The sequence below is a fragment of the Schistocerca cancellata genome, unplaced genomic scaffold, assembly GCF_023864275.1.
Source record: "Schistocerca cancellata isolate TAMUIC-IGC-003103 unplaced genomic scaffold, iqSchCanc2.1 HiC_scaffold_708, whole genome shotgun sequence".
Lineage (NCBI taxonomy): Eukaryota > Metazoa > Arthropoda > Insecta > Orthoptera > Acrididae > Schistocerca > Schistocerca cancellata.
The window spans coordinates 1,516,906-1,540,246 of record NW_026046719.1 but is presented as its reverse complement, the minus strand read 5'-3'; the positions used below and the strand labels follow the sequence as shown (position 1 = coordinate 1,540,246).

The following is a 23,341-nucleotide window of genomic DNA, read 5'->3' as shown; positions in this document are numbered from 1 at the left end:
ACTTAGAGAAAGCTTTTGACAGTATTGACTGGAATACTCTCTTTCAAATTCTGAAGGTGGCAGGGGTAAAATACAGGGAGCGAAAGGTTATTTACAATTTGTACAGAAACCAGATGGCAGTTATAAGAGTCGAGAGGCACGAAAGGGAAGCAGTGGTTGGGAAGGGAGTGAGACAGGGTTGTAGCCTCTCCCCGATGTTATTCAATCTGTATATTGAGCAAGCAGTAAAGGAAACAACAGAAAAATTTGGAGAAGGTATTAAAATCAATGGAGAAGAAATAAAACCTTTGAGGTTCGCCGATGACATTGTAATTCTGTCAGAGACAGCAAAGGGCTTGGAAGAGCAGTTGAACGGAATGGACAGTGTCATGAAAGGAGGGTATAAGATGAACATCAACAAAAGCAAAACAAGGATAATGGAATGTAGTCGAATTAAGTCGGGTGATGCTGAGGGAATTAGATTGGGAAATCAGACACTTAAAGTAGTAAAGGAGTTTTGCTATTTGGGGAGCAAAATAACTGATGATGGTCGAAGTAGAGAGGATATCAAATGTAGACTGGCAATGGCAAGGAAAGCGTTTCTGAAGAAGAGAATTTTGTTAACATCGGGTATAGATTTAAGTGTCAGGAAGTCATTTCTGAAAGTATTTGTATGGAGCGTAGCCATGTGTGGAAGTGAAATATGGACGATAACTAGTTTGGACAAGAAGAGAATAGAAGCTTTCGAAATGTGGTGCTACAGAAGAATGCTGAAGATTAATTGGGTAGATCGTATAACTAATGAGGAGGTATTGAATAGGATTGGGGAGAAGAGAAGTTTGTGGCACAACTTAACTAGAAGAAGGGTATGGACAGGTTATGAGGCATCAAGGGATCACCAATTTAGTATTGGAGGGCAGCGTGGAGGGTAAAAATCGTAGAGGGAGACCAAGAGATGAATACGCTTAACAGATTCAGAAGGATGTAGGTTGCAGTAGGTACTGGGAGATGAAAAAGCTTGCACAGGATAGAGTAGCATGGAGAGCTGCATCAAACCAGTCTCAGGACTGAAGACCACAACAACAACATCTAACTTACCAACCAGTTTAACCCAAATTTAAATTTGTTTTTTTATATCTTCTTTATCTGTTATTCTTTTATTTTATAGTTTTGTAAAATTCTCAAAAAATGTAATAGTAATAAAACTGAGTTTCTAGGCTATAACATGTAAAATCACACAATGTACTACCTGCTATATAAGAACAGGAAGCAGGTCTTTGCCTGAGAAATAAATAAACAAAAAAAATTCTACCGAGAAACTTTCAGCATCCCCTGGAAACGATTTCCACGAATTCGGCGGGAAAGAGCGTTCCACGTACGCGATCCAAGTCACGTACGCCGAGACAGAGAGGGCTGGGGTCCTATGCCACCATATCTCTCCTTGTTCTTCGATTACTTCCCCCCCCCCCCCTCCCCCCGCTCTCTTCCATTCCAACATCCAGCCTTCCTTTTAGAAGCTCGGAGACAGCAGAAAATCCCCCTTTGCCCATAACCAAACTAACAGAATGGATTTCATGTAATACAGGGAAGGTTCGTGAAATAGAGGGGTAATTAGGATTAAACAGAACACTTGCCCCACACATCCCTTCCCACAGGTATTGGTCCGAGTAGGAAATGATAAAGATGGGATATAAAATGATAAAATACCATATCCAGTGGATAGGATATACAGGGTGGTCCAGTGATAGTGACCGGGCCAAATATCTCACGAAGTAAACCTCAAACGAAAAAAACTACAAATAACGAAACTCGTCTAGCTTTAAGGGGAAAACCAGATGGCGCTATGGTTGGCCCACTAGATGGCGCTGCGATAGGTCAAACGGATATAAACCGCGGGTTTATAAAATAGGAACCACCATTTTTATTACATATTCGTTAATACGTAAAGAAGCGTGAATGTTTTAGTTGGACCATTTTTTTCGCTTTGTGTTAGATGGCGCTGTAATAGTCATAAACGTAGAAGTACGTGCTATCACGTAACATTCCGCCATCGCGGACGGTATTTGCTTCGTGATACATTACCTGTGTTAAAATAGACCGTTTACCAATTGCGGAAAAGGTCGATATCGTGTTGATGTATGGCTATTGTGATCAAAATGCCCAACGGGTGGGTGCTATGTATGTTGCTAGGTATCCTGGACGACATCATCCAAGTGTCCGGACCGTTCGCCGGATAGTTACGTTATTTAAGGAAACAGAAAGTGTTTAGCCACATGTGAAACGTCAACCACGACCTTCAACAAATGATGATGCCCAAGTAGGTGTTTTAGCTGCTGTCGTGGCTAATCCGCACATCAGTAGCAGACAAATTGCGCGAGAATCGGGAATCTCAAAAACGTCGGTATTGAGAATGCTACATCAACATCGATTTCTCCCGTACCATATTTCTATGCACCAGGAAATGTACGGCGACGACTTGAACGTCGTGTACAGTTCTGCCACTGGGCACAAGAGAAATTACGGGACGATGACATTTTTTGCACGCGTTCTATTTAGCGACGAAGCGTCATTCACCAACAGCGGAAACGTAAACCAGCATAATATGCAGTATTGGGCAACGGAAAATCCACGATGGCTGCGTCAAGTGGAACATCAGTGACCTTGGCGGGTTAATGTATGGTGCGGTATTATGGGAGGAACGATAATTGGCCTCCATTTTACCGAGGCAATCTAAATGGTGCAATGTATGCTGATTTCCTACGTAATGTTCTACCGATGTTACTACAATATGTTTCACTGCAACAGAATGGCGATGTACTTCCAACATGATGGATGTCCGGCACATAGCTCGCGTGCGGTTGAAGCGGTATTGAATAGCATATTTCATGACAGGTGGATTGGTCGTCGAAGCACCATACCATGGCCCGCACGTTCACCGGATCTGACGTCCCCGGATTTCTTTCTGTGGGGAAAGTTAAAGGATATTCGCTATCGTGATCCACCGACAACGCCTGACAACTTGAGTCAGCGCATTGTCAATGCATTTGCGAACATTACGGAACGCGAACTACTCGCTGTTGAGAGGAATGTCGTTACACGTATTGCCAAATGCATTGAGGTTGACGGACATCATTTTGAGCATGTATTGCATTAATGTGATATTTACAGGTAATTACGGTGTAACAGCTTGCGTTCTCAGAAATGATAAGTTCACAAAGGTACATGTGTCACACTGGAAAAACCGAAATAAAATGTTCAAACGTATCTACGTTCTGTATTTTAATTTAAAAAACCTACCTGTTACCAGCTGTTCGTCTAAAATTGTGAGCCATATGTTTGTGACTATTACAGCGCCATCTATCACAAAGCGAAAAAAATGGTCCAACTAAAACATTCATATTTCCTTACGTACTACACCAATATGTAATAAAAATGGGGGTTCCTATAAAAAAAAAACGCAGTTGATATCCGTTTGACCTACGGCAGCGCCATCCAGCGGGCCAACCATACCGCCATCTGGTTTCCCCCTTCAAGCTAGACATGTTTCGTTCTTTGTAGTTTTTTCGTTTGACGCTTATTTCGTGAGATATTTAGCCCGGTCACGATGAATGGACCACCCTGTACATGTTAATGAAATATGTACTTAGATATAAGTATGTCTTTCACAAACAACAGTAGACATCCATCGGAGAATAAAGAATGTGTATGTTGCACCACGTCTGTCGAAAACCATCTGCAACAAGGGGTGAGGATGCTTCATGATAAAGCACGTCCCCATAGCGCAAAGGTTGTAACATAGAAGTTACGCCTACGCTATTTACGCCTACACTACTCGAACTATATTCCTGATCTCTCCCTGAACTCTCCCCATGCAAATATCTCGTTTTCAGTCCCTTAAAAAAAGGACTTAAAGTGTTGACCATTCTTGTCGGACGAGTCTTCTTCACAGAGCATGAAACATTGTTTTACCAAACGGTTATATTCAGACTGGTGCATCGGTGGGATGGTTGTTCAGTGCCCACAGTGATTTTGCCTGATTGCATAGCGATTCTAGACTAATCGCCCTTCATAAATGAATTATAGAATTAATGGTAGTCACTAGCGACACGAAAACAAAGTAGCATTTCATAGGCGTACTGATATTTTAAAAAGATTTCCCTTCAAGCATATGACAACAAGAATTTACCAAATACATATGTACTCACTTATCAATGTCATGCGTTACAGGGTACCATCTAAGTGGGCGCGTTATGGCAGCATCGAGGGCGAAGAATATCCGCAGGCTGTAGGCAATGAAAATGAAGAAATGGAAGAGGATGATTCCAACAACGGTTAGTATTATCTCACAATTATTATTTTTGTTTCTGTTGCTGAATGTCACCCTCACCAAATGTGCCCCGCTGTTGGTTGCTGATACTGTTATAATGGCAATGAAACACAGCGTCGCCGTGTGCTTCGTATACACATTTTACTCCAAGTCGAGTCTTTTAGTTGTCTTACTCTGCAACATTTGTCCGTTACACAATGCTTTCAGCTGCCACGCCTACTGTATGTACTGTGTCCGGGGCCCACTTTACAGACACTGTGAAGCTTAAGTTTGTGTTTGTTGATGCTGTTGCAACATACACTGCCGGAAAAAAAACTAGTACACCTGGAAAGACGACGTCGATTTTGACTTCGATGACGGCGTATGCCACCTGGGGGATAGTAAGATGTACTTACACTACTGGCCATTAGAACTGCTACACCAAGAAGAAACGCAGATGATAAAACGGGTATTCATTGGACAAATATATTATACTAGAACTGACATATGATTACATTTTCATGCAATTTGGGTGCATAGATCCTGAGAAATCACTACCCAGAACAACCACCTCTGGCCGTAATAACGGCCTTGATACGCCTGGGCATTGAGTCAAACAGAGCTTGGATGACGTGTACAGGTGCAGCTGCCCATGCAGCTTCAACACAATACCACAGTTCATCAAGAGTAGTGACTGGCATATTGTGACGAGCCAGTTGCTCGGCCACCATTAACCAGACGTTTTCATTTGATGAGAGATCTGGAGAATGTGCAGGCCAGGGCAGCAGTCGAACATTTTCTGTATCCAGAAAGGCCATACAGGACCTGCAACATGCGGTCGTGCATTATCCTGCTGAAATGTAGGGTTTCACAGGGATCGAATGAAGGTTAGAGCCACGGGTCGTAACACATTTGAAATTTAACGTCCACTGTTCAAAGTGCCGTCAATGTGAACAAGAGGTGACCGACACGTGTAACCAATGGCACCCCATACCATCCCGCCGAGTGATATGAGAGTATGGCGATGACGAATACACGCCTCCAATGTGCGTTCACAGCGATGTTGCCAAACACGGATGCGACCATCATGATGCTGTAAAGAGGCAGGCGCAGGCGCTCCTGTCTGTGATGCAGCATCAAGGGTAACCGCAGCCGTGGTTTCCTAGCTGATAGTCCATGCTGATGCAAAAGTCGTCGAATTGTTCGTGCAGATGGTTGTTGTCTTGCAAACGTCCGGATCTGGTGACTCGGGGATCGAGACGTGGCTGCACGATCCGTTAAAGTCATGCGGATAAGATGCCTGTCATCTCGACTGCTAGTGATACGAGGCCGTTGGGATCCAGCACGGCGTTCCGTATTACCCTCCTGCACCCACGGATTCCTTATTCTGCAAACAGTCATTGGATCTCGACCAACGCGAAAAACAATGTTGCGATACGATAAACAGCAATCGCGATAGGCTACAACCCGACCTTTATCAAAGCCGGAAACGTGATGGTACGCATTTTTCCTCCTTACACGAGGCGTCACAACAACGTTTCACCAGGCAACGCTTGTGTATGAGAAATCTGTTGGAAACCTTCCTCGTGTCAGCACGTAGTAGGTGTCGCCACCACCGCCAGCCTTGTGTGAATGCTCCGAAAAGCTAATCATTTGGATATCACAGCATCGTCTTCCTGTCGGTTAAATTTCGCATCTGTAGCACGTCATCTTCGTGGTGTAGCAATTTTAATCGCCAGTAGCGTATAATCGATTAACGTCGCCCGCGAACAGATAGCGTTGTGGCATAGAAACCATAACGCCACCTGTGTCTACCCTGTAATACGGAATGCTCACAGCCTCAAGGCTCAGTGTAGCGCAAACGTGTGAAATAAACAAGCAACCATGCCACGGAGACGCACCTGTGCATACTACAGCCAACCGAGCGAGTTTGAAAGGGGTCAAATTGCGTTCTTCTGAGAGGCGGGATGGTCCTTTCGGAGAACTACCACACAAGATAGACGTGCTGCATCAGTTTTGCAATTACGCTGGCATCAGTGGCCATGTGAACATTCTCACACCCGCAGGCGAGGTTCTGGACGTGCACGCGGCACAGACACCCACCAGCATCGTCGTATTGTACCAACAGGTACCACAGCACAGGTAGGAGGGCTCGAGAGCCCAGACGAGTCAACACGAGCTGTGTCAAACCGGTATTTAGCAGTGTGAGTATGGACAAGCACTCCTCTAGCCCTTCTTTCACTCACGGCACAGCATCGACGTGCACGGGTCGACTTGGTACCATCAGAGGATCACTTGGAAGATGGAATGTTGCGCCGTGGTTTTCGATGATGAAAGCAGATTCTGCCGACACGCAAGTGATGATCGTTTCCGCTTACAACGTAGACTTGGTGAGTGCTGTCTCGTGGAGAGCGTGCGTCCAGTGCACACTGGCATTAAGGTCCAGGATAGGATAAATTACAACTGTCGTTCTCCTTTGGTGATTCTGGAGGTACACTAACCAGCGCTCGGTACATGCAGAATTTTATTAGACCCGTACTTTTGCCGTACTTTTGTTCCAACAGGATAATGCTCGCCCACATACTGCCGTGAAACTGAAAGTGCGCTGCAGGACGTGCAGCAACTTCCCCGACCAGCGCGATCTCTGGACTTACCTCTGATTAGGTACGTGTGGTACGAGGTGCATTCAAGTTCTAAGGCCTCCGATTTTTTTTCTCCAGACTGGAAAGAGATAGAAACATGCGCATTGTTTGAAAATGAGGCCGCGTTCTTTGTCAATCCATCCCAGAGATGGCAGCACCGTACGACAGATGGAATTTTACCGCCGGCGAGAATGAGAACTGTTTTAAATACTTAAAATGGCGACGTTTTCCTTACTTGAACAGCGTGCAATCATTCGTTTTCTGAATTTGCGTGGTGTGAAACCAATTGAAATTCATCGACAGTTGAAGGAAACATGTGGTGATGGAGTTATGGATGTGTCGAAAGTGCGTTCGTGGGTGCGACAGTTTAATGAAGGCAGAACATCATGTGACAACAAACCGAAACAACCTCGGGCTCGCACAAGCCGGTCTGACGACACGATCGAGAAAGTGGAGAGAATTGTTTTGGGGGATCGCTGAATGACTGTTGAACAGATCGCCTCCAGAGTTGGCATTTCTGTGGGTTCTGTGCACACAATCCTGCATGACGACCTGAAAATGCGAAAAGTGTCATCCCGGTGGGTGCCACGAATTCTGACGGACGACCACATGGCTGCCCGTGTGGCATGTTGCCAATCAATGTTGACGCACAACGACAGCGTGAATAGGACTTTCTTTTCGTCGGTTGTGACAATGGATGAGACGTGGATGCCATTTTTCAATCCAGAAACAAAGCGCCAGTCAGCTCAATGGAAGCACACAGATTCACCGCCACCAAAAAAATTTCGGGTAACCGCCAGTGCTGAAAAAATGATGGTGTCCATGTTCTGGGACAGCGAGGGCGTAATCCTTACCCATTGCGTTCCAAAGGGCACTACAGTAACAGGTGCATCCTACGAAAATGTTTTGAAGAACAAATTCCTTCCTGCACTGCAACAGTAACGTCCGGGAAGGGCTGCGCGTGTGCTGTTTCACCAAGGCAACGCACCCGCACATCGAGCTAACGTTACGCAACAGTTTCTTCGTGATAACAACTTTGAAGTGATTCCTCATGCTCCCTACTCACCTGACCTGGCTCCTAGTGACTTTTGGCTTTTTCCAACAATGAAAGACACTCTCCGTGGCCGCGCATTCACCAGCCGTGCTGCTATTGTCTCAGCGATTTCCCAGTGGTCAAAACAGACTCCTAAAGACGCCTTCGCCGCTGCCATGGAATCATGGCGTCAGCGTTGTGTAAAATGTGTACGTCTGCAGGGCGATTACGTCGAGAAGTAACGCCAGTTTCATCGATTTCGGGTGAGTAGTTAATTAGAAAAAAAATCGGAGGCCTTAGAACTTGAATGCACCTCGTATACGATGGGATGAGAAGTGACTCGTGCGACTTGTCAACCAACAACTGTTACAGAAATACGTGAACCGGTCGAGCAGGCGTGGCATAACTAATATGGGTGTTTCAGCACGGGTCGATACCTGTTTCCTCAGAATCGCTTGTGCTATTGATCTGTAAATGTAATCAATTCATGGCTCCATATGCACTGTTGCAACAAGAAATATTGAGTTAACTGTTAATCTCAAAACGTTGTACTAATTTTTTCCGATAGTGTATATCGTATGTGAAAGGAAATTGGTGTCCCTTGGTGTATGGAAACATTGTCTCACTGTTTCCAAGCACACTCGTGTGTGATATGTCATTTTAAACCCAAGGACGTAATAATTTATGATCAATATATGTCACAGTAAGAGAGTAACCACAAAGACAAATGTACTTAAACTGGTGGCGGAAGAACACAGCATGCTGTATGTACTATCTCGGTTTTTGGAAGAAATGTAGTGGATGCAAGTGTTCAAAATCTGTAAGAACTCACGCGCATCTACTGATAAAGTGTCATGACTTCAGATGTCACCTGAAAGGTACTGTGTTGCTTCCCATACGTATGGGTATGATATTTATAATCTTCAGAAAAAAGGTAAATGCTACAGGGAGAGATGGCCAATAGACAGTATGTGCAAGAAAGAAGAGGGAACGATAAGACTGGAAGACAGAAAGAGAAGAGTTTGGGTTAAAAAGTGCGCAAGGCAAGAACGCATTCTTTCTCATCCACTGTTCAACCTGAATATCGAAGAAGCATTGGTGGAAATAAAGAAACGTTCAGAGGTGGATTAAAATTTAAGATGAAAGTACATCAAGGATAAGATTCGCTGATGACATTGCTGTGCTCTATAATAGCGGCGAAGAATTACAGAACCTGTTGAATGGGATAAACAATATAGCGACGGGAGGACGACGGTTCAATCCCGGGTCGCGCCATCCTGATTTAGGTTTTCCGTGATTTCCCTAAATCGCTCCAGGCAAATGCCCGGATGGTTCCTTTGAAAGGGCACGGCCGACTTCCTTCCCTGTCCTTCCCTAATGCGATGAGACCGATGACCTCGTAGTTTGGCCTCTTCCCCCAAAACAACCCAATATAGCGAGTACACGGAATATGGACTGAGAGTAAACCAAAGGAAGAAGAAAGGAATGAGGAGTACCAGAAATGAGAAGAGCATCACTCTCAGCATCTTAACTGTATGTTAGAAGAACTCAAGAAGTTTTGCTACCATGAACAGCGTACAAAGGACGAAACAAGGAGCATAGAAGAAGCATGCTAGTGCAGTTAATGAGACCATTCCTCTCCAAAAGAAATCTGATCATAATTTGAGAAAGAAATATCTGACAATGTATGTCAGGAGACAATTTGTTACGGAAATGAATCATGAACGGCATGAAACCGGAAAAAGAAGAGAATCGGTTTCCTTGAGCTGGGTTATACAAGGATGCCCAAATTAAGTGTAGTGATAAGAGTTGATGACGCTCTCCATAGAGTCGCCCAGTGAAGAAAAATGCTGAAAACACCAACTAGGAGAAAGTATAGGATGAAAGGACATGTTAAGACATGGAACCAGAGAGAGGTAAAGAGCACAAAAATTTGTAGAGGAGGACGGAGGGTAGACTGTACGACCGGCGTTCAATAAGTAATGCAATGGATCGTTTTTCTCGGCTGTTTTTGGTTGAAAACAGGCGGAATTTGTTGAGAGGTATCGTGGAACATTCAGTGGAACAACTTGTGCTATCTCCTGCGTGCCGGCCGGCTGCACACAGCAGTGACTCCTGCAGTGTTGGAACGTGCCGACACTCTCACTAGAGGTGACCGACAGATCACAACCAAACACCTCGATGCTCAGCTGGACGACTCTGTTGGTAAGCCTGTCACACTCGTCCACCGGTTGGGGTACTGAAAGGTGTGTGGCCGCTGAGTTCCCGTGCCAAACAGAAGACCATAAACAGCAACTAAGGAACAGCTGTGCAGAATTGCTTTCCACGTTATGAGGCTGCTGGAGACAATTTTTTGCCGAACATCGTCAAAGGCGATGAAACATGGGTTCTTCACTTCGAACCGGAAACAAAACGGCAATCCATGGAGTGGCTTTACACCACCTCTCCTCCGAAGAAAAAGTTCAAACCTCCACCCTCAGCCAATTAAGTCATGGCGTCAGTCTTTAAGGATTCTGAAGGGGTTATTGTTGTGGATTGGCAAGACAGCCAATCCACTATGAGAGGAAGCCGAAAGGCACGCGTTTAAGCTCACGCAGGCTGGCGTGAGGTCTGGAACAGGTCAGGGAAATGAGACTAGCAAAAATAGTACGTAGCTGCTGGAATACTTAAGTTTAATCCATAATTGGTGAACATCGCTCTTGACGGTACATGTTTTACAGCATCAATAGTAACTGGCAATGGCGCCTTGCTAGGTCGTAGCAAATGACGTAGCTGAAGGCTATGCTAACTATCGTCTCGGCAAATGAGAGCGTAATTTGTCAGTGAACCATCGCTAGCAAAGTCGGCTGTACAACTGGGGCGAGTGCTAGGAAGTGTCTCTAGACCTGCCGTGTGGCGGCGCTCGGTCTGCAATCACAGATAGTGGCGACACGCGGGTCCGACGTATACTAACGGACCGCGGCCGATTTAAAGGCTACCACCTAGCAAGTGTGGTGTCTGGCGGTGACACCACAGTTATTGTGTTTGGTGTCCTCTCATGGTGCAACAATCAACTTTGAAGTGTATTTTGTGCTACCTCAGGAAGTGGAAGAAGCGACTTCTCCTTCCCCATGACAACGCAAGGCCTCACACAATTCTGCGCATCCGAGTGGAGCTCACAAAACTTCATTGGACTGTTCTTCCTCGTCCACCCTATAGCTCGGGCCTCGCACATTCCGACTTTCATCTGTTTGGCTCGATGGAGGGTGCACTCCGTGGGAAGCAGTACGTGGATGATGGGCAGTTGGCTTCGACGTCGATCAGTAGAGTTTTTTGTGAACATACTTGGAACATTTAGCTATACATTAAGCCTACTCAATGTAGCCTCCATCAGCTGTGACACATCTGGTCCAACGTTCTTTCCATGATGTACCGGTAAATGCACTTTGGTAAAATTCTGGGGACTGACTTTTACACCATCGCTTGACACAGGAAATAAGGTCTTTCTCACTATCAAATGTTTTACCGCGTAGGTGGGCCTTCAGACGATGGAGCCAAGTCCGTACTACAGGGAGGATGAGGAACCATTTTCCAACTTATTTTCCTGATTTTCTCCTGCGTCATAAGGCTGTATGGGGTTTGGAATTGTCATGGTGTAGTCTGATGAGCTGACCCTGAAGCTGTGGTCTGTGGGTCTTGATGGCACGTCGCAGCTTGTCCAATGACAAACAGTAACGGTCCCGGTTAATTGTGGAGCCAGGTTCCAAAAAGTCAATGAAAATGACATTATACTGATTCCAGAAGAAGGAGGCCATCATCTTTCGGCCTGCTGTTCGTGAAAGTCTTGGTTTGTTCTTCCGAGGTGAATCCGGATGACGCCACTCCATAGATTGGGTTTTTCTCTCAGGTTCGGACAAAAACAACCATGTTTCATCCTGGGTAATGACGCTGTCAAAACACTGTTTCCCCTCTTCAGTAAAGGTCTTCATGAGACCCTCGCACGCATTCTTCCTCATCGTTTTCATTTCTCTGGTCAATAATATAGGCACCCAACGCGCACAGATTTCTCTGTACCCTAGTTACTGTACCAGTGATACCACACTACCCAATGACGAGTTACTGTACCAGTGATACCACACTACCCAATGACGAACGAGTCACTTAAGCAGGCTATCGTGTCGTCACACATCTATCATTTTGGATGATTTGATCAATGGTCTCCTTATTCACATCACTCACTGCCGTCGATGGCCTACCGCATCTTGGATTGCCCAGCAGAGAGAAATCACCTTCTTTAAACCTCTGCAACCACCGCTGGATACTGCTGCGATCCACTGTGTCCCCCCTTCCCCCCTCCCCCATTATAAACAGGGAGCAACTTCCTGTGCATCGATGTGGCAGAGTCATCGCCAGTGTTGAAGAGGAACTCCATCACCGACTGTTGTCGCAACCTGACATCTACTTCACGGTCCATTATGGCTCACCTGTAAATAAAAGAAAACACTTTTATATACCAACTTGTAGCTAAATGTTCCAAGTATGCTCACAAAAAATTTCATTCTCCTCCTGCAAAAAATAAAACAATTAGAGACGACTGTACAAAACTTTTTGAACGCCCTTTGTACTACGCAGGTATAAAGGCCCTCCCATTAAGGTGGCGTGAGGCCATCGCATTGAATGGGGATTAAACTGAAAAATAGGGTTTTGCAGCCAAAAGATTGGGGAATCTTGAATAAAACCTACCTGCACTCAGAAAAAAAGTAAATAAATGTTGTATTGTTTATTAAAAGTCCCTCATATACAGAGTGGGCAAAATGAAACTATTCAGAAAACATTTTGTGCTGCTTAAGATAGGAAACCCAAATTATAGTGTCTGCAGTCAGGATGGATAATATAAGCTCAGTTGCCTGTTTTAAGGGGCATGAAATATTTTCCGGGCCAGTTTCATTTTGCGCACCCAGTATAACAACTGAGCACGTCTAGTGTAGGAGGTGCTATGAAGACATTGGATGAAGTTGTGGCGGAATGGACTGAACCAGTCAGAAGACTGACGAAAAATAAATGTGTAAAGTAACTGATAGCGTTCTTCCTTAGTCTCGCTTTAATCCTGAGTATTTTCTTTTTATTTAAGACTATGTGAGACTAAATCTCATTCTCCTGTTATTTTTTGCAGGTGAGTGGCTGGAAGGTCCCGTCTACTCATCGGCGCTGGGGCCGCACTACGCCGTGGACAGACGCGCTCTCTACATCCCGGATTACTCGTACCAAGTGCTCAACCCGTTCACTGCTTACCAAGTACAGCCGGACAAGCGCGACAGTCGCTGGAATGGCTACTCCAAGGACAAGCGCTTCATGGTCTCCAGGAAGAGGGATGTGAGTATAACTTGGCACACAGATTAAAACCACACTTCAAATTATATGCACTAAACAATTTAACAGGCGCATTTCTTTGGTAAGAGTTAAAGCGCCTTTAACCATCGATGGTCAAAGTTCACCGTTTTGCGTATCTTCATAGCCCTTCCAATATACAGGGTGTTTAAAAAGAATATATGTATTTCGATTGCAAGATGGTTCAAATGGCTCTGAGCACTATGGGACTTAACATCTGAGGTCATCAGTCCCCTAGAACTTAGAACTGCTTAAACCTAACTAACCTAAGGACATCACACACATCCATGCCCAAGGCAGGATTCGAAGCTGCGACCGTAGCGGTCGCGCGGTTCCAAACTGAAGCGCCTAGAGCCGCTCGGCCACACCGGCCGGCATTTCGAATGCATATATTTATTAAACTTCAAGACATAGGAATATGAAACTTCACACACACATTTACGAACCTCTCAAGTTCAGATTACAGATGTACAATATGTCCTCCATCATCGACACGAACAATATCTCATCGATACTCAAATTCCTCACATAGTCGAGCAAGCATGTCCTTCGTCACTGATTTTATGGCAGTACGGATCTGGTTCTTCAGCTCTGTCAGGTTCTGTGGGAGTGGTGATACATAAACGTTGTCTTCAACGAAACCCCACAAGAAGAAGTCAGAGGGTGTCAAATCCGGTGACTGTGGAGCCCAGCTGAGATATGCGAAGTCGCCAGCTCCTTTACGACCAATCTAACGGTTCGGTAAAGTTTCATTGAGATATTTACGCACTTGGCGACTCCAGTGAGGGGGTGCCCCGTCTTGTTGAAAAATGAAGTTGTCCTCGTGCAGCCTCGGAGAGAACAAGTTTTGTATCATAGCGAGATACTGCTGTCAGTTAACCGTGTTTCCAACGAAGAAGAATGGGCCGCATACAGATGATCGGGATATCGGACAAAACATATTGACTCTGGGCGAATGTTCAGTGACTGCATGTGGGTGCTGTTGGTCCCAATTTCGAACATAGTGGTTGTTTACCTGACCACTGATATGGAAAGTCGCTTCATCACTGAACACGATGCATTGTGCGAAAGTATTATCATTGACAATAGCGTCAAGAATCTTGTTATAAAATGCCACACGTTTTCGTTTGTCATCAGGACTCAGAACTTGTGACAGCTATAACTTGTACGGCTTCATAACCAACCGACGTCTCAGAACACGCCAAATTGTTGTTGTAGGGAGTTGTAACTCCCGACTGGCACGACAAGTTGATTTTGAAGGACTACGTTGGAAAGCAGTTTGAATTCGTGCAACACTTTCTTTTGCAACACGAGGGGGCCAGGACTCTTTGCTTTACATACACATACAGTATCTAGAAACTGTCGATACCATCTGCGAATGTTCCAACCATTCGGAAGATCAATTAGGTACCACAGCCTGAAACATCTGTGGACTGTAATCATGGAATTGCACTACGGAAACTCGAGAACACAAAATGATTTCTGCTGCGGAGTAGCCATTTTAAAAATATGACGGTTACCAGGTAAAGCAGAAGACAACTGACATCTAGCGGCTATTAATATAAACTAGTCTATGTATTCGTTTCTCTAATAGCCGAGCCGCGGCGCAGCGATCGATAGTTTGGACAAAATAATGCTCTGTAATACGTATATTCTTTTTGAGACACCCTGTATTTCGTCTATATAGTGCCCCACAGCTCGCAGCAATTTTAAAAAATATATGTATTACAATAACAACAACAATTTTGTAAACTGAAGGCGGCTGGGGGGGGGGGGGGAGGAAAGGAAAAAAGGAAAGGGAAAGAATTAATAATGTCAGCTGCGTCGGGACTTTATGCGGAATCAGCGGCGACGAGTAAAAGTTGGTGCCGGATCGGGATTCAAATCCGGAATCTTCGTATATGTCCGAAAGAACACATACCCTGCATTCATATAATTGATCCTTGTCTCAATGGACTGTGAAACTACAACCTTCGGTGCGGATGTTGTTATATGTTCGACCTGCAGCGGGAATCTAAAATTAGCGAGCACAGAGGACATGGTCCGGACCTGCAGATAGGTTATGATGGGTGGAAACATGAATTAGCCGGGGAGCGTGCCGAGATGCTCCGCCCATTTGCGGTAAACACTGTGTTCGGGTGGCGCAGTGGTTAACTGCCTCGTAAGCGGGAGATGACGGGTTGGTATCCCAGTCTGGCCCACACTGTCATTCGTCGCTGCTGATACCGCATAAAGTCCCGACGCGGCGGATATCATTGATTTCTTCCCTTTCCTGTCTCACCCTCTCCACCTTCAGTTTACAAAATAGGTATCACAGTTGTGAATTCTGCGTGGTGCCTGTTCTTCCGGACATGTCGAAAATAACAGACACCACCCTTCTACGAGGGGCGTTTGAAAAGTCCGTGCAAAAATAAAAACCTTTTTTATTTTTCGACAAGGTCTCCTTTTAGACTTACACACTTCGTCCAACGCTGTTCTAATTTGTCGATACCTTCCGAATAATAGGAATTGTCCAAATCTGCAAAATAGCTATTAGTTGCTGCAATCACCTCCTCGCTTGCATAAAATCTTTGTCCTGCCAGCCATTTCTTCAAATTGAGGAACAAATAGTAGTCCGAGGGAGCCACGTCTGGAGAATAGAGGGGATGTGAAACGAATTGGAATCCTATTTCCATTAATTTTGCGATCACAACTGCTCAGGTGTGTGCTGGTGCATTGTCATGATGGAAAAGGACTTTTTTGCAGTCCAGTCGCGGGTGTATTTCTCGCAGCTCGGTTTTCAAACGGTCCAATAACGATGAATAATATTCACCTGCAATAGTTTCACCCTTTACAGATAATCGATGAGGATTATCCCTTGCAAATCACAGAAGACAGTCGACATAACCTTTCCGGCCGAAGAAAAGGTCTTCGCCTTTTTTGGTGCAGATTCTCCCTTGGTAACTCATTGTTTAGATTGTTGTTTGGTCTCAGGAGTATAGCAATGTATCCATATTTCATCCACAGTGACGAAACGACGCTTAAAGTCCTGCGGATTCTTCCTGAACAGCTGCAAACCATCCTTGCAACACTTCACATGATTCCATTTTTGGTCAAGCGTGAGCAATCGCGGAACCCATCTTGCGGATAGCTTTCTCATGTCCAAATTTTTATGCAAAATATTATCTACCCATTCATTCGAGATGCTCACAGCACTAGCAATCTCACGCACCTTAACTCTTATGTCATTTATCACTATATCATGGGTTTTTATCAATGGTTTCTGGAGTCGTAACATCCACAGGGCGCCCAGAACTTTCAGCATCACTTGTGCCCATATGGCCACTCCGAAAATTTTGAAACCACTTGTCAACTGTTGTAATTGAAAGTGCAGAGCCACTGTAATGTTTATCAAGCAACTTGGTGTACGTCCTTTCCAAAGATGCTACTAACTAAACATGACCTCGATACGCGCTGGTGGTGCCATCTCTCGGACGTTGCACGGACTTTTCAAACGCCCCTCGCATATAAATAATAACAATACTGAAATAAATCTGTATTAACCATCGATTTAGATTATCTGATCATCTCTAGATGTTATAAAATAATTTACAACAGACTATTCCTATATCTGTATCGACGTCTATATTCTAACAGCCACATTACGGTGTGAGGCGGAGAGTACGTTCTGTACCAGTGTCACTTCCCCACCTTTCCTGTTCCATTGACGAATGGTGCGGGGGAAGAATGTTTACAAATCCTCCTTGTGGATTCCAGTCTCTCTGATTTTAACCTCCATTATCTTTTCGCAAGATATACGAGCTTCATCTGAAACGTTATGCACGCTGTAAGCCAGAACCGAAGAAAATATTTCCACAGGCTTTCCATACCATCTCCATTCTTGCTTATGACAGCTTCCCAAGTTTTTCTAACTTCTGTATTCCGTATACGGCGGCTTCACTGTTGAACTGTCTGATTACTTGGGTCATCTCACCGGAGGCTTCATCAGTTGTGTCAAAACGTTTTCCATAGACTTGCTCCTTCTATTTGGGGAACAAATCAAAGTGTGGTGGGCTCATATCAGGATTGTATGGTAAAGGGGAAATATGGATGGGAAATACACTCCTGGAAATTGAAATAAGAACACCGTGAATTCATTGTCCCAGGAAGGGGAAACTTTATTGACACATTCCTGGGGTCAGATACATCACATGATCACACTGACAGAACCACAGGCACATAGACACAGGCTACAGAGCATGCACAATGTCGGCACTAGTACAGTGTATATCCACCTTTCGCAGCAATGCAGGCTGCTATTCTCCCATGGAGACGATCGTAGAGATGATGGATGTAGTCCTGTGGAAAGGCTTGCCATGCCATTTCCACCTGGCGCCTCAGTTGGACCAGCGTTCGTGCTGGACGTGCAGACCGCGTGAGACGACGCTTCATCCAGTCCCAAACATGCTCAATGGGGGACAGATCCGGAGATCTTGCTGGCCAGGGTAGTTGACTTACACCTTCTAGAGCACGTTGGGTGGCACGGGATACATGCGGACGTGCATTGTCCTGTTGGAGCAGCAAGTTCCCTTGCCGGTCTCGGAATGGTAGAACGATGGGTTCGATGACAGTTTGGATGTACCGTGCACTATTCAGTGTCCCCTCGACGATCACCATTGGTGTACGGCCAGTGTAGGAGATCGCTCCCAACACCATGATGCCGGGTGTTGGCCCTGTGTGCCTCGGTCGTATGCAGTCCTGATTGTGGCGCTCACCTGCACGGCGCCAAACACGCATACGACCATCATTGGCACCAAGGCAGAAGCGACTCTCATCGCTGAAGACGACACGTCTCCATTCGTCCCTCCATTCACGCCTGTCGCGACACCACTGGAGGCGGACTGCACGATGTTGGGGCGTGAGCGGAAGACGGCCTAACGGTGTGCGGGACCGTAGCCCAGCTTCATGGAGACGGTTGCGAATGGTCCTCGCCGATACCCCAGGAGCAACAGTGTCCCTAATTTGCTGGGAAGTGGCAGTGCGGTCCCCTACGGCACTGCGTAGGATCCTACGGTCTTGGCGTGCATCCGTGCGTCGCTGCGGTCCGGTCCCAGGTCGACAGGCACGTGCACCTTCCGCCGACCACTGGCGACAACATCGATGTACTGTGGAGACCTCACGCCCCACGTGTTGAGCAATTCGGCGGTACGTCCACCTGGCCTCCCGCATGCCCACTATACGCCCTCGCTCAAAGTCCGTCAACTGCACATACTGTTCACGTCCACGCTGTCGCGGCATGCTACCAGTGTTAAAGACTGCGATGGAGCTCCGTATGCCTCGGCAAACTGGCTGACACTGACGGCGGCGGTGCACAAATGCTGCGCAGCTAGCGCCATTCGACGGCCAACACCGCGGTTCCTGGTGTGTCCGCTGTGCCGTGCGTGTGATCATTGCTTGTACAGCCCTCTCGCAGTGTCCGGAGCAAGTATGGTGGGTCTGACACACCGGTGTCAATGTGTTCTTTTTTCCATTTCCAGGAGTGTATTTTCCATCCGTATTTGTCGATCGTTTCTCTCACTTGTAGGGCAATACGCGGTTTTGCATTGTCGTGCAAAATGAGGACATCACCTGCAAGCAGGCCTTCTTTGACGAATTTTCGGGCAAAAACATTTTGCAGAAGCGGTTCGTAGTACGCGCCTGTTACAGACATCCCCTGGCCACTCTGTTTATAGCTATGACTGCATTCATGTCATATGCAAAGATCACGTCAGTTTCACCTTTGATTGTTGGCGGTGGAACTTTTCCTGGCGTGGAGAGTCGGAACTTCCCCATGTGACGACTGACACTTGAGTTTTGGCTCAAAATCTAGTAGCTAGGCTTCGCGAAGTGCAACAACCCTTTTCAAAAACTGTTATCCTTCTCTTCGATAACGTTCAAACAACTCTTCTGCGATTCTTTTGTGACCTGCTTTCTGCTTTTCACTCAAATTATGTGAAACCCATTTGGCAGCAACTTTTTTCATCGTTAACTTTTCAGTTCTGATTCTGTAAACTGAAGTGAAAGACATTCTCGTCTCATACGCAATTTGCTCACATGTTTTTCGTCGGTCCTCTATCAAAATGTCATTAACAGTAACCTGAGAGGTGTAGACCGTTGCAGTTGATGGCCTTCCACTTCTTGGGTTGCCCTCAGTGCTCACCCGACCTTCACGGAAACAATCAGACCACCATCATACTGTGCTAAGGTCCACTATACATCTCTCTCAAAGCGTTGTAAATTTCTGTTGTGTTCTTTCCACGTAGGGATTCGATTTTGATGTAGGAACGCTGGTTACTACGTGTAATCTAACCTCACTCAATTTCAGCTTCCATTTCAAAACTGAATTATTCACGACACAGCCACGCGAACCGTCAAACACATATACGACCGCCACGCCTAAGGCCAAGCTCACAACTGACATGAATTTCAAGCTGACCATAACGGTAGCACAGTGTAAAGAACTTCTGAAGTGACCCTAATACGTGCATGGAAGAAACATAACGCTCGACTCTCACAGGAACTTACGCTCTAGAATATCAACAGTACACAAAATCGTGATTCACAACGACTCTCTTGTAGCATCTGCCATTAGAGTTGAATGAGCATATCCATGACGATTTCTTGCTTACTAGATGAAGCTGTGACAAAACGCGCTGCTGTTCTTTGGATATTCGCTTTTCCTGAATCAGTCGCATCTGGTGTGGATCCTAAACTGATGAGCAATATTCAAACATGGCTCGAATGAGGTATTTGTAAGCTGCCTCCTTCGTGAATGGACTACATCTCCTTCGGATGCTTCCAATGGATCTCACAAATAACCCCTTGAATGCGAGGTCGTAAGTTCAGTCTTTAGTAAGGCTGATTTGAAAGTGTTGTGTTAACAGTTATGACAGGAAAAAATATTAGCTGCTAATGACTGGCCATCACGACTGTGACAGAAAGTGAGTGTCCGGGAGGTGCAGAGATCAATGTTATATGGGGTGTATGTATTACGCTTCGCGAAATGGACATCGTCGACATTCCAGAAATGTTGACGACAAACCATTAACTTGCACCGTCAACACCGAATGAAAAATGGCGCGACACAGTGATTCTAAATCTACATCTACATCTATACTCCGCAAGCCACCTGACGGTGTGTGGCGGAGGGTACCTTGAGTACCTCTATCGGTTCTCCTTTCTATTCCAGTCTCGTATTGTTCGTGGAAAGAAAGATTGTCGGTATGCCTTTGTGTGGACTCTAATCTCTCTGATTTTGTCCTCATGGTCTCTTCGCGAGATATACGTAGGAGGGAGCAATATACTGCTTGACTCCTCGGTGAAGGTATGTTCTCGAAACTTCAACAAAAGCCCGTACCGAGCTACTGAGCGTCTCTCTTGTAGAGTCTTCCACTGGAGTTTATCTATCATCTCCGTAACGCTTTCGAGATTACTAAACGATCCTGTAACGAAGCGTGCTGCTCTCCGTTGGATCTTCTCTATCTCTTCTATCAACCCTATCTGGTACGGATCCCACACCGGTGAGCAGTAGTCAAGCAGTGGGCGAACAAGTGTACTGTAACCTACTTCCTTTGTTTTCGAATTGCATTTCCTTAGGATTCTTCCAATCAATCTCAGTCTGGCATCTGCTTTACCGACGATTAATTTTATATGGTTATTCCATTTTAGATCACTCGTAATGCCTACTCCCAGATAATTTATGGAATTAACTGCTTCCAGTTGCTGACCTGCTATATTGCAGCTAAAGGATAAAGGATCTTTCTTTCTACGTATTCGCAGCACATTGCACTTGTCTACGTTGAGATTCAATTGCCATTCCCTGCACCATTCGTCAATTCGTTGCAGATCCTCCTGCATTTTAGTACACTTTTCCATTGTTACAACCTCTCGATATACTACAGCATCATCCGTAAAAAGCCTCAGTGAACTTCCGATGTTATCCACGACGTCATTTATATATATATATATTGCGAACAGCAACGGTCCTACGACACTCCCCTGCGGGATACCTGAAATCACTCTTACTTAGGAAGATTCTCTCCATTGAGAATGACATGCTGCGTTCTGTTATCTAGGAACTCTTCAATCCAATCACACAATTGGTCTGATGGTCCATATGCTCTTACTTTGTTCATTAAACGACTGTGGGGAACGGTATCAAACGCCTTGCGGCAGTCAACAAACACGCCATCTACCTGGCAACCTGTGTCTATGACCCTCTGAGTCTCGTGGATTACAAAGATTCGCACCATCAAGATCAAAGTCCTAACGTAACGTACCAGATCGGGTTGACGGAGGAGATAGAGAAGATCCAAAGAAGAGCGGCGCGTTTCGTTACAGGGTTATTTGGTAACCGTGCTAGCGTTACGGAGATGTTTAACAAACTCAAGTGGCAGACTCTGCAAGAGAGGCGCTCTGCATCGCGGTGTAGCTTGCTCGCCAGGTTTCGAGAGGGTGCGTTTCTGGATGAGGTATCGAATATATTGCTTCCCCCTACTTATACCTCCCGAGGAGATCACGAATGTAAAATTAGAAAGATTAGAGCGCGCATGGAGGCTTTCAGACAGTCGTTCTTCCCGCGAACCATACGCGACTGGAACAGGAAAGGGAGGTAATGACAATGGCACGTAAAGTGCCCTCCGCCACACACCGTTGGGTGGCTTGCGGAGTATAAATGTAGATGTAGATGTAGATGTAGAACCTAACCTCCTTGATAGTTACAAACTGTACAGGACGTTCAGCTAGCAGCTAGGTATCCGCTCTTAAAGAATGCGTATACAATCATATTGGTATAACGAGGTGATGAAATCTGGTGGAGTGCAATGGAATGCAACCGATTGCGAAACAGTTTGTCTTGGAGCTTATCGCGAAACTGGCTATACTGTAGCAGTAGCTAATATGTTTCATAAGCACGAAAAAAACGTATAGAGGCGGAATATGTCCAGTGGTTCCAGGTGGTTTGAACTGCAACATCACACACTTTTTAGGAGGGATAGTGGGCTGTAAAGGGGTGTGACTTTTGTATAGAGACCAGGAATCAAACAAAAGCAAATTATGTTGACCAGTTGCTGGCCATAAGCAGTGCTCATACGACTGTCGTAGTTCTCTTACGATCATCTTCGCGCTCTTGTTCGCTGTGACGTAAATATTCTCTACTGCCCTTCCTTGCAAGATGAGGCGGACGAGAAACAGTCGCAGGGGCAGACTACTTCTCACTTCCCGCAGCACAGTAAATAACTTTCCAGACGATCTACCATCCAGATTAACAGTCGGCATAATTGTATACGAATTCATTAAGGCATTGATGTTAGTTGATCTTGATGAAACTCTTTTGGTGCCTCTAATTTCCATTGTTCTTTTCATATGCATTTCTTCTTCAAATTCCGATTGGTCGGAGTTGAAAACAAATTCATTACTGAACGACGGGATAAGTTTATCTCATCTACAAATTTTCGGGCCGATTCCGCAGTTTGCTGAGCATCGTCAGGTTTACGCTTTGTTTAAAATTTTGTTATCTTACGTCCTGCAGTTATGTAGTATTGTTTGAAGTGTAACCATGTACGGCTTCCTTTGAAATCACTGTACTCTATGTCGCGGAATTTGATGTGCATAACGTAATAGGTCACTATCATGTACATCCTTATATGGGTTGTGTGTATTACGCTTCACAAAATGGACATCGTCGACATTATTCGAGCGTTCTTGAAACGCGCAAACAGCAGTTTTTGTAACAAGTGCGCCTTGTCCTCCCTTGAATATCAGTAGCTTTTCTTATACTCTACACTTGTCATATTACTGTGGACTTATTAGAAATCTCTTCATAATTCTTTTTTACGGCGCTGCAGATGATCTTCCGTGTGCCTAATTATGTTTAGTACCTGCTCCTTGGATAGCGATTGTCCTTTAGTACGTTTCACTGGAGACGGGATTTGTGGCTCCCCGTCCGACGAGGATGATGAACGACATGGCTCGACACTTGTTTCAGTATCACTTTCA

General features: G+C 45.4%; 1 protein-coding gene across 1 annotated transcript in view; it reads left to right on the top strand.

Moving 5' to 3' along the window:
* Positions 1–23,341, top strand: part of LOC126140953 (prohormone-2-like) — a 268,452-nt gene that overhangs the window by 197,631 nt on the left and 47,480 nt on the right. Inside the window, exons 5-6 of the mRNA XM_049915240.1 lie at positions 4,207–4,310; positions 13,113–13,312. Of these exons, the coding sequence (XP_049771197.1) occupies positions 4,207–4,310; positions 13,113–13,312 (304 nt within the window). The remainder of the gene's footprint in view (positions 1–4,206; positions 4,311–13,112; positions 13,313–23,341) is intronic.